Consider the following 12437-nt stretch of genomic DNA (forward strand, 5'->3'; position numbering starts at 1 on the left):
TCATCTCCCCTTGACCTATCGCAACAGACCTTGCTAAAAAGTCTGTCCCCCTTTTAAGTACTGAAGAGCTGGACATAAGGTCTCCACAGAGCCTTCTCTTCTCCAGGTTGAACAACCCCAACTCTCTCAGCAGAGCTGTTCCAGTCCTCTGATCATTTCTGTGGCCTTGTCTGGCCCCTCTCCAACAGGTCCATGTCTTTCCTGTGCTTAGGACCCCAGAGCTGAACGCAGGACTCCAGGTAGGGTCTCACCAAAGCAGGGCAGAAGGGCAGAATCACCTCCCTTGACCTGCTGGCCACGCTCCTTTTGATGCAGCCTAAGATATGATTTGCCTTCTGGGCTGTGAGTGCACATTGCCGGCTCATGTCCAGCTTTTCATCCACCAATACCCCCAAGTCCTTCTCTGCAAGGTTGCTCTCAATCCCTTCATCCCCCAGCCTGTGTGGATACTGGGGGTTGCCCTGAACAGGTGCAGGACCTTGTGCTTGGCCTTGTTGAACCTCATGAGCTTCACATGGCTCCATTTCTCAAGCCTGTCCAGGTCCCCCTGGATGGCACGCCTTGCCTCAGGACTGTCAACTGCACGATGATTAATCCTGAATGATGTAACTTTCTATAAACGTAATGGCACTCTTTGAAAGCCAAGAGTCATCTACCACAACTCCCATCTTCAGCAACTCACAAGGTACCTGATTCTCCAGAGAGCCACTGGGGATGCCAGTGGTCAATGATGGGAAAGAAAGTCCACATACCATGTCAGGTCAGGGCCAACATATTTTCAAACGTCATTTACCCTGCTCTTTCCACAGAGACACGTCTTTAATCACATAATGAAAAACTTATCCCCCTTTCAAAAAAATCAATTTTTCTTTGTTGTCATGCATAAAAAAATAGGAGACTTGCATGCATAACCAGCAGGAGCCTTCTTACCCTTTCGTCCCATGACTGAGAAATCAATAGCAAACAATGCTGCACGTGAAGGTTAATCGACTGATAGGAAAACCAGTTGCAAAGCGATTTCTGTAAATAACAATGATAGCCATATTTTAATAAAACCTGAAAAAACTGTTAAGCTACATTTTAACATCCAGTAAACTGTCCATGTGTAGTTTAAAAGCACATAAAGGCCTGGATATGGACAGAATTAAGTCCGCTCTAAAGCACTGGATTTCCTATATTATATGCCCAGTTTGTGTGCACATAAATGACAACAGCTAAAAAAATGCTTCAGGTTTTGACAGGACTGTTCATTTCTTGGCTATACAGAAGTGGAAGGAATGTAAGGAGGAATTATGTCAACGATATAACCAGACGTGATTTGCAATGTGTTAATATGAGTGATTTTCACTTTCTATGGAACTGCTCCTAAATATTAACTTTCTCAAATGCAGTTAGAATGATGTGTGCATAGAGAGAATAGCTAACAGGAAACAACGAAACACTGGCTCAAAATTAACAAGTCTTAAAGAAATCCACGGAGATTCATTGGAGAATACTGAAGAAACCACCCCACCGGCACACAAAGTTGTTTATGGTATCACCAGTGAAACAAACAGATGTACAAGGAGCTGCAGCTTTCCAGCTACACGTTTCTGTTTTTCTTTGTTTATTAAAAGGATATACTGAGACAAGTTCCTACTTTTTCAATTTAGAAAAGAAAATCACCTGAAAATCATATGAAATAAAACTGTGTCTAAGTGTTTGCACATTGAAAGCATTTATTGTATATTATTATGTAAATAATCCATTATACATTTTGTGACCACAGTTTTACAATAGTTACAGGTATTGTGAAATACAATTATTTTCCTTTATTGGTCTAAGTCTAGCAAACGGCAAACTGCCAAAGGCAACCCAAACCATGAAATTCCCCTGGCAGCTGTTTTTCAAGTTGCTGTGTTGGTTAGGTCAGTAGTTCAGAGATGGATTTGATATAGGGCTCCTGCATCTCTCATCCTCTAAGGTACTAGAATGAAGCAACAGATAATTATTTGAGATAATCCCTCATGTACCTCTTCTGTAACAGCCAAAATATTAAAATTGTATAGATTATAATGCATGTATTTTAAAACTATTCTATGCAGTCAACAATACTGTCGGAAAACTAATAGGATTTCTACTGCATATAAAAGAAATTAAAGTGATTATGAAAAAAAGCTTCATTAAGTGCAAGGCCCCATTTAGGGTTTTAAAGTATCAAGGGTACATGAGAAACGTACTCCACATGGGGGGAAAAAAAGTATGTTAGATAGAAAGAGTGGAGAAAGTTATTAATTTGAACTATGGCTTAATTTTCATCATAAACATGAGAAAGCGTAGCCCATGAAATATTTACGTAGATAGATTTGATAATACATCTCCAGCCACCATCGGTATTTTCAAACTGTATTTCGGAGTGAAATAAATCATCCTTTCTCATTAACAATCTTGCTATTAATTACTTATTATATAGAGAACAAAAAAATTGAATTGCAAAAGACAAATAAACGAATTTCCTAAAATTGTTGTGAGGGAAGAAACCCAAAAGGAGGAGATTATCTGCTTCTTAAAATGTGTTAAGAACATTAAATACCAGCTAAGAATTCACTCATTCCAAATTCCATTTCAAATGCTGTTTGCCTTCCTACACTTGGCAAGGAAGCTCTATTCCAAAAGAAAATTTTAATTTTAAAAGTGTGGGGTGGTTTTGGTTGGTTTGGGTTTTTTTTCTTTCTTTTTGGATTGGGGAGGAGGGATGGATTGTTTGCTTAAGGACCATGAAGCAACTGAACTGGAAGCAGCAACATCCAGGAACAAAGACAATTCCTATTCAGTTGTTCTACCTTCTGTTTATTTTCATCTCACACAAACTAGAGAAGCCACCAGTACACACCAACTGCAGACTCGTCTCTGCAAAGACAACTGGCAAAAACCTACATAGTGTCTGGAAAGCTAAGGGAACAAAATGTTCTGTAGTTTAATGAGAAGCAATCAGTGCATTGAGCACACTTGGAGACACAGCCTGAAGTTACCAAAACAGTCACAAGTCTTCCAAATCATGGAAGATTTTCCAAATAACTGATATATGCATCTCTTAGATCAATGGTCTCTTTCTAACTGGCAAATATTTGACAGAAGGTCATAGGGGATGTTCATGGTACCGAGTTTCACAGAAGTAACTCAAAGGAAAAATGTGGGAGACTTATATTTGTCAAATTCTCACCTGCATCAGACATAATTTTTTAGTCCAAGTAATTTCATTTTAGTATAAGATACGCCTCTAAGTTAAATATTAAATTGAAGTCAGGGAATATAGCCAGTAAGTAGATTAGCTGTTTCTGAAGAACCTCATTATCTACAAAACTATGTTTGAAGCATCTGATTAAGTGTGAATATCTGGAACATAATGTCCAAAGAGAAAAGTGTCTTAAACAAATGTTTTGATATAAGATTTAGCTATGCTTTTTTCCTTAACAGAAGCATTTGTAACATTTCAATCCAAATGCAGCCAACAAAAGACCTATCAAAACCACCCATGTTCCGTAACAGATAACAAATTATTGAATAGGGAAACTGACAGCACACTTGTGACAAATGAAAAACATATACTGCCTGTACTGCAAAGGCTATCTGGTTACAAATTCTTTGGGTTTGTTTTTAAATAAAAGGACTAATCAATCTTTTAATCCACAGCTTCCTTGTCATAATGTACAGCTAAATCAGTTAATAAAATAGCTGTGGCTCAAATCCATCTAGTCCTACCATATAATAATAGCAGTGAGAAAACACATTTGCTTTCCCAACATTTCAGAGCTCACATTTCAACTCCAGATGAAGACACCATGCTACAGACTGGATATTTTGCCATGCCAAAAACTAAGTGCTTAACATCTTAAGCTTTGGTGAGCAAAGTGATTTTTTTCTATTTTTGCGCTATTACTGTACTCAGACTAAATCCTTAACATGATTTCATTAAGGAAACAACGCAGCACCATATCCCCATATTCTTAAATGGGATCACTAAAGAGTAACATCAACAAAAAATTTCATAATCTAATATGTAATAACTACTGCAGAAACCAGCAGACATGACTGAGATACGGTTAAATTAGAAGAACATGACCTTTAGTTAACTGTCTGTGTTCATTTCTCTCCATCTCCACAACACATTCCAGTTCTGACCACATATGCCTATTTTTTTGGACAGCTAATATTCAAGGAGTATATTGTCCTGTGAACATTTCAACCTACAATAACTTCAAGACAGACTTCCAAAGTGTCTCTGGGAACAGCTGAAGTCCCTAGAAAGATTCACGAAGTCTCCTTGCCCAGTCTTTCCAAAATACTAGTATCTTGGCCTCTCCCGACCTTTCAAACCACCACTTTTAGACCTAGACATTGTCTAACTACTGTACAGAGAAAAATATTACCAGGAACCAATACAGAGACTCAAGAAAGCAAGCAGGACAACATGGGAAGAGGAAACTGGTCAATATGACCCAAGAACTCCACCAAACTTCCCTTTTAACTGGATACTATTATTCCACTTTGTTTACAAAGAATTCATGACAGAAAACATTTTTGGAAAAAATTTCACACTAACAGCCTTTTCCACATTTTATTCCAAAAGATGTTTAATGCACTTGATGTGTGGGATGAGAGAACTCCATGTGAAAAAAAATCCCAGCCTTTAAAAACAACTGAGCTTTTCCGATTTCAAGGACAAACACTTTAACCTTTCAAAATAACACTAAATAGTAGCAACCTGTTTCATCAATATGGTCTGAAAGGAATCCTGTGGAGTCTGTAAAGAAGCCTAAATTATCAGGCAGATGCTTTCCCCATCACATGCAACAAAACTGAAGTCTTGAACACTCTCCCTATGCACATCGATAAAGAGTAAAACTAGACACAAAATGATGCTTGCTTGCATTAAAATCTAACCATACTTCCTCATCACCACAATTTTTGGAAGGAAAATGTTAAGAAAGTACTGTTATTTTGTTACAATTGCAATATACACACATCTGTTAGGTTACCTTCCCATCATACACTTTAAAAAGTCATCTAATATATACACAGAAAGGAAATAAATGGCTGCGTAGTTCTGTATTTTCACAGTTACAGAACAGCCATTTGTAGAAGTGTGATCATGTAACACAAAACCTAGAATTACTGTAAGACCTTTTTAAGTACCCAGTAGTCAAAGCTTACAAGAAATGCTCAAACGTTTCCTCACAAAATTAAACATTTGTGGAACTCATTACAAACCTATAACGAAAGAGCACTCAATATGATTGGTACTGTAACTTTATGAAGTCTGCTTTAGCCAAAGACTGTTGCTAGTAATTTTATTAGAGACCATCCAGAATTTTTCTAAATATACCAATGTAAAAAAAAAATAGTTGGAATTAACACTATTATAATAAATTTCATAACTTGAGTCTTTGTGTTAGAGAAATCTGCTACTCTTCAAGGTAAATAATAATTTCTTAGAAACAACTGCCTCAAAAATCTCATTTACCTTAGAATGTTAAAATTTTAGGTCTTATCAGTTTATATCTTAAACAGTAATACTATCGTCTATAAACAATATTTGTAATTTTCCAAAGATGGGATTATAGCTATATCAGAATATCTTTTTATTTTCTGAATACAGCTGTTTCAGTGCATACCTAAGATCACAAAATTCATCAATGTCAAACTGCGAACTTCTTATTGAAAAGGAAAAGGCAGAGCCCAAGCTACATTTCTTTGAGAAATATACAGAAGTTTACAAAGGCAGAGGCTGGATAATATTGAGATCTTAAATATCTTAAAAATGACAGTAAGTATCATGCTTTTTTTTTTTTCCATTTAAATTTTGGTAGAATTTTTAACCCCCAAAGACAATATTGTAGTAGTAAACACCCCTAAATACCATCTTAACGTACTTAAAGTAACAATACTTACTGCCAGGCATTTTTAATCAGGGATCAGTCTTCAATTTTGCAAAAACAAAATAAGCTATAAAGAAAAGAAAAAAATCAAGTCAAAACAAAAGCTTTAGATAACTTATGTCCAAATATACATAGAAATTAACGCAGAAAGAGCCAAAGTCACTTTCTTCAGCTCCAACATCGTAAGAGGCTGTTACCACAGAAACACAGATATTTTATCTGACCAGACTACATGTAGGTTTTGCCAGTTCTTGAAATTTAGTCATTCTGTTCTTGTATTTGATGCCTGAATAAACATTTCGCTTTATATTTACTGGGATGAGGTTTTGAATGTTGTACAGCCGTACGTGATACTTCCACTTCTAATGCAAATCACAGCAGATCTCTATTAAAATGCCTGTGAAAGGTTTCTATTCTATCCAAAGAAAAATGATGCTGAAAAATCTGTGTGGGGTACTTTCTAGGACGTTTTTCTCCAAGAATCAAAAAATATAGTTTTAGATCAGAGAGCAAACTACAACAAACAATAGATACTCAAAGGATTTTTGATGCATTTATGTATTTTCATACAATTAACTGATGTTACAACAATCTATTTTGGGGATAAAATAGCCCAATCTACTGTTAAATTAATTAGTATTAAAATGCAAATCATTTGAAGATTTTTCTATATTAAACCATGGCATCTGGGTTTTATTAACTGCCAAATGCAACGTCCCTGCAAATGTACCTTTTCAGAAATAATAAAAAAACCCCTCAGGTAAGAGACTGTTACTGTTTTCATAGACAAAATTTTAAAAATTAATTTTAAAAAATCCAGCTAATAGCTGTTTATATATCAACACTAACAACTATAATCCCAGACACTGATAAAGTGAGAATAAATCTTTTATTTGTTCACAAAATATGTTTTAATGATCATACACTAAAGCAATGCTCAGAGTTGCTAAAAATAAACTTTATTCTCATTGCACATGTATTTCAATCAAAGGTACAAATTTGCTGATAGCAACCCTGATTAAAAATAGTGCTTCAAATTAATTTATTTAAAATATCATATCCTATTAGAAGGCTGTATGTCCCTCTCCAAGGACAGAGTTAGAAGTAGCATAATTTCATAAAAGGAAAAATGTGCTGTGGATTGTGATGTTCATGGAAAAGTGAAATCTCTAAATTAGAGTGAAGTTAAGAATTTACCTGAGAGATTACAGAAGACAGATTTACTCACATATTACACAGTATGTTTGGGATTGGAAGGGACCTCAGATGATCTTTTGAGGTCCCTTCCAATCCCAAACATACTGTGATACTGTGAAGATCATCCAGTCCAATCCCCCTGCTGGAGCAGGAACGCCTAGATGAGGTCACACAGGAACGTGTCCAGGTGGGTTTTGAATGTCTCCAGAGAAGGAGACTCCACAACCTCCCTGGGCAGCCTGTTCCAGTGTCTGTCACCCTCACTGAGAAGAAGTTTCTTCTCAAATTTAAGTGGAACCTCTTGTGTTCCAGCTTGATCCCATTACCCCTTGTCCTATCATTGGTTGTCACCAAGAAGAGCCTGGCTCCATCATCATGACATTCAACCTTTATATACTTATAGACATTAATAAGGTCACCCCTCAGTCTCCTCTTCTCCAAACTAAAGAGACCCAGCTCCCCCAGCCTTTCTTCATAAGGGAGATGCCCCACTCCCTTCAGCATCTTGGTTGCCCTACGCTGGACCCTCTCCAGCAGTTCCCTGTCCTTCTAGAACTGAGGGGCCCAGAACTGGACACAATACGCCAGATGTGGTCTCACCAGGGCGGAGTAGAGGGGAAGGAGAACCTCTCTCAATCTACTAATCACATATTAGAACATAAAAGTGCAAAGAGCCTGATAAGATGTTCAAGGAAGTGCCAGAGACTCAGAGCATTTTACTGACCACCACTAGCTATCAGGAACACAAGAGATTTTTCTAGAACATTATCACTGTTTCTGCTAGTAAAGTAAACTAACTTTAAAAGATATCAATGCAGAAATTACTAGAAGAGTGGTATAAGCAACTAAGACAAGTGTTCAAACTGAAGATTTTTTAAGTAGTTCACTGGCTTTCTAATCATGTTATGATCTGTAACAAGACTAAAAATTTAATATTAAGGTAGCCTGGCTTCTACATGCAGAACAGACCACACAATTTCCTCCCTATAAAGTGTTCAATCACAGCCTCATTGGGCCTAGGGCAAAGTTCAGTGCACAGATGCTGATAACTGTTCCAGTAGAACAGAACTAAAATAAAATAAGAAGCTTCCCACCATGAGCCTGCTGTTGTTTGTCACTGAATTAAATTTTACGTATCAAGAGAGGGGACAAAAAAAAAAATCCCAAATTTGATGAAGTAGAACTCGGCTACAATTAGAAAAAGGGATATGGCAAACCATGAGATATCATTTAGTTTCTCTAAATGGTCTAACACTTACTGTTTAACATACTGGACGTCATTTTGTGATATTTGACAGATCACCAAAAGCAAGTTATGGATACTATGTACCTATACAACGTCTCCTACACCAAAGCAACTGACTCCTGGATTTTAAAGAGGGAAATCAGAATCATGTCTACTCTTCTGCGGGGGGACTAAAAGTTACTTTGTTTTCCTAAGGATATAATAGTAATTCTAAACACAATTATCATCAAAGTATGATGCTAGTGGATGTACCTTAAAAGGCAGATCAACACTTGTATGACCCATAAGGGTCATTTTTCTTAAGAAAAGCTTTCAGTTTAGTTTTAAGGAGATTACACATAATTTGTTTAGGATAAGGAAATCCAAGGTCAATTTATTGTTCTATCAAATTCAAGCAGCGCTAACACAGGAATAAATATACACTTTGTTCTACTTACTGGTTCCGATCACGTTCTTTCCAGTTACATGCTTACATATGTTTTTGTCATTACTTTAAATAACCTAGGATCTGGAACTAAAGGCTAGTTTACAAGCAGAAACTACTTTTTATTATCACAAGATTCCATAAATGGCGCTGAAAGCCAAACAGAACACCAGACATCTTTTTCCTTCCTGTCTTAAAACAGAACTCTAAAAAAGATACAAAATGGAAATACAGGTATATATCCTAATGCTAAACATAAACAGATGTTAGCATACCTAAGGTTTTGTATTTTCTTTTAATAAATCCATCATTATGTCATCCTTTTATGTAACACTATAAATTGTGAATTTGATTTTGAGTATTCAAAATGAAATTGCCAGCTGGGCGTCTATCCATTCCTCCAAATTAAGCCAACAAATAGTTCAGGTTTAAGCATCCCTGACAATCAGGCAACCCAGGCTGGGTTGGCATGAGCTGAAAAATTAAAAATACACTGCACATGAAGTTTGTACTTCACCTGATTCCCCCACTCATATTTCTTATTTGAAAAATTCATCAATGTCTTTAGATCTGAAAGCAGGCAAATGGGCAGTGCAATGCAAGATTAATAAGTCATATGGTCATTCCTAAATATAGACAGGCTCCAGCTACAATTCCCAGAATCTAAAAACATGTAATACAAGATGGATTTACAAAGCACGGTGCAATTCTGTGAAAGTATCTGATTGTAGTTTGAATGAGCCTGGCTATATTAGAGAGGATAACCGGTTCTGTCATCCAGGAGAGCTCAGCTCAACAGGCACATCTCAAAGGACATTTGTCCTGCCTCACCTCAAAGAATTCAGCCTTGAGCAGATGGTCTTAGGACAAGAAAACCTTGCACATTAGATAAGTATTCCTTAGCAACCCTTCCAACCACCTCAAAGGCTAGTTCAAGTCAGTGTCCATTTCACTGGTAAAATTAAAAGCAATGTTCCTATGTATAGGTACACAAGTTTCCAGTGGTGGGTTAAAATTCATCAAATAGTTTTTGTTCTATTCCCTATAGAAAAAAAATATTTGTTTTTACTTAAAAAAAGAAATCTAATATCTTCAAAATCAAATATATTTAAAGTTGGTTTAAAATAACAGAGTAATTTTACAAGAATTACTTCATTACAGAGTCTGGCTTGGCAGTTAAATGTCACTGATACCAAACAAAGCTGTTCATAACCTGCACATTTTACAATTTAGATTTCATAATTAGAAGTGCAATCCCTTTTCTTTACACTTGAATTTCCAAGTCTGATTAGTATTCTAATATCTCCTTCCACTTGCATGTTATATAAAGTTTGTTTATTCTTTTCCCCTGCAGAAGTAGAGAAGTTACTGTTCATCATTAACAGCAAATATTTTCATTAACAGGATGCCAAACTCGAATCTCTAATTTTAAAACAGTTGTTTAATTACAAACTATATTCTGATTCCTATTTTTTTGAGTTTTGTCCTTAATCAGAAATTAATCCCATTCTAGATGCATTTTTAGACAAATATTAAAAGTGTTATCAAAAGGCTTAAACAAAACTCGTGCATAAGACTTCACATATATCAAAGCACTACAATCAAGAATCAACTCCAAACCATAAATTTCTCAAGGAAATTTTACCACATGTTTAAAAGCATCCACGCACTGAGGTGGATTAGAAAGATTTCTAATTATTTTGAATGCACTACAAAGGCTTCAGGAAGTAGAATATCACCTGTATCTTTCCAAAGCCTTGGCTGTTACCCTTGTTTTAGCTTACCTACTCAAACTGCTCAGCAAACATCTGACGTAGCTTTACAAAGTACAAAATCGAGGCTAGCAAAACTGATTTTGATGTAGGAATTGAAACTCTGGTTCTAAGTTACAGGCTCTTCTACAAGTTCTCCAACAGAGCACAGAGATCTCTCAGTCCACACCAGGATCTTTTCCTCCCAGTATCTCAAAGTACCATGGGACACCTCCCTGGACATATTAAGCTTAATGAAGGAGAAGTTTTATTATAATTAGTTCTCAGTAATAGCATTTGTGAACCTACACCTCAATTATCTAAAGTATGGCTCTGCGCCGCACAATTAACTTCCAAGTAAAAGATGAAGCTCACAGAGCAGCCTTTTGTTGTAAGTTTGAATGTTGTTTGGTTAATATTTTCATAGAATCACAGAATGTCAGGGATTGGGAGGGACCTCGAAAGATCATTCAGTCCAATCTCCCAGCCGGAGCAGGAACACCCAGATGAGGTTACACAGGAAGGTGTCCAGGCGGGTTTGAATGTCTGCAGAGGAGACTCCACAAGCCCCTGGGCAGCCTGTTCCAGTGTTCTGTCACCCTCACCGTGAAGAACTTTTTTTTTTTTTTTTTTTTTAATTTGCAATACTTCGCTGTGTTATGGTCTATTGGAAGAAAAACAGCTCAGGGCAACCCCAAAGCCACAGTCCCCCGTGCTTCGCTGCTCCCACACTGCTGCCACACGGATGTCTGACGACACACGGACAACCGGGCTCTGACTTATCGCCTCAAGAAAGGCCTCTGCACCACCCACCCTCTCCTGGGAAAGGCAGGGGGGTCCCGCTCGCTACTGCAGCGCCCCGGGAGAGCTTTTGTGCGGGAACCGTGCTGACAGGGTACAGGGCGCCGGGCTGAGCCCGCGTCCCGCGGCTCCTTCTCCCGCCCCCCGGAGCGCTCCCGCTGCCGCGGGCCGGCCCGCGCCTCCCGCCGCTCCCGCAGCGCTCCCGACCGCCGAGAGCGGGGAAGGGGGCGGGAGAACGGGAAAAGGGGACGGCTGCGAAAGCCAAGAGAGCGCTGCCTGGCTGCCCCACACTCACCTCAGCCACCGCTCCGACTCGCTTTAGCAGCCGCCATTTTCCCCCTACCCCCCCATTAATTTTTTGGCGGGCGCAATGCACGCCGGGAGCTGTAGTTCTGTGAGGAGCTGCGCCGCGTCCGCTCTCCGCCCATCCCTTCCCACACACAAGCAGCGACAAGGGCTCACGGCGGCAGAACTAGCACCCCGGGCACGACTCGGCCCTGGGGCAAAGGGCGGCCCAGGCAGCGCGGAGCGGGGCGGGGCAGCTCCGCGGGCGGACACAACTCCCGGCATCCTTTGCGGCGCAGGCTCGCCGGCGCCCGCAGGCAGGGGGCCAAGGCCGGCGCGGCCCCGCCCCATTCTACAGGCCCCGCCCCATTTCACAGGCCCCGCCCCATTTCACAGGCCCCGCCCCATTTCACAGGCCCCGCCCCCGCCATCTCATCACATGCCCAGCGCCTTTCTGCTTCGGGGCGTGGAGGCCATGACAGGGCCGGGGAGCTTGTGGTGGAGAGTCCCGGGCACACTGGCCTTGCCCGGATGAGCTGAAGCTCTGAAGGGGAGTCTCTTTCACAGAATCACAGAATGTTATGAATTAGAAGGGACCTCGAAAGATCATCTACTCCAATCCCCCCACCAGAGCATGAACACCCAGATGAGGTTACACAGGAAGGCGTCCAGGCGGGTTTTGAATGTCTCCAGAGAAGGAGACTCCACAACCTCCCTGGGCAGTTTGGTCCATTGCTTCATCACCCTCATTATGAAGAAGCTTTTTCTCAAATACTAAATGAAACCTCCTGTGTTCCAGTTTATATCCATTGCTG

General features: G+C 39.3%; 1 protein-coding gene across 4 annotated transcripts in view; it reads right to left on the minus strand.

Annotated features, from left to right (window-relative positions):
• Positions 1-11858, minus strand: part of EFR3A (EFR3 homolog A) — an 85343-nt gene extending 73485 nt beyond the window's left edge. For 3 of the 4 annotated variants that reach the window (XM_082044113.1, XM_082044114.1, XM_082044111.1), the window contains exons 1-3: positions 11633-11858; positions 5932-5985; positions 931-1020 (exon numbers count right to left, since the gene is read on the minus strand). In XM_082044113.1, coding sequence (XP_081900239.1) covers positions 931-943 — 13 coding nt within the window. In that variant the 5' untranslated portion in view covers positions 944-1020; positions 5932-5985; positions 11633-11858. The remainder of the gene's footprint in view (positions 1-930; positions 1021-5931; positions 5986-11632) is intronic. The other variant, XM_082044112.1, reaches the window with a different exon arrangement.
• Positions 11859-12437: the final 579 nt, after the last annotated feature.

The sequence above is a fragment of the Streptopelia decaocto genome (assembly GCF_964273445.1).
Source record: "Streptopelia decaocto genome assembly, chromosome: 2".
NCBI classification, from domain to species: domain Eukaryota; kingdom Metazoa; phylum Chordata; class Aves; order Columbiformes; family Columbidae; genus Streptopelia; species Streptopelia decaocto.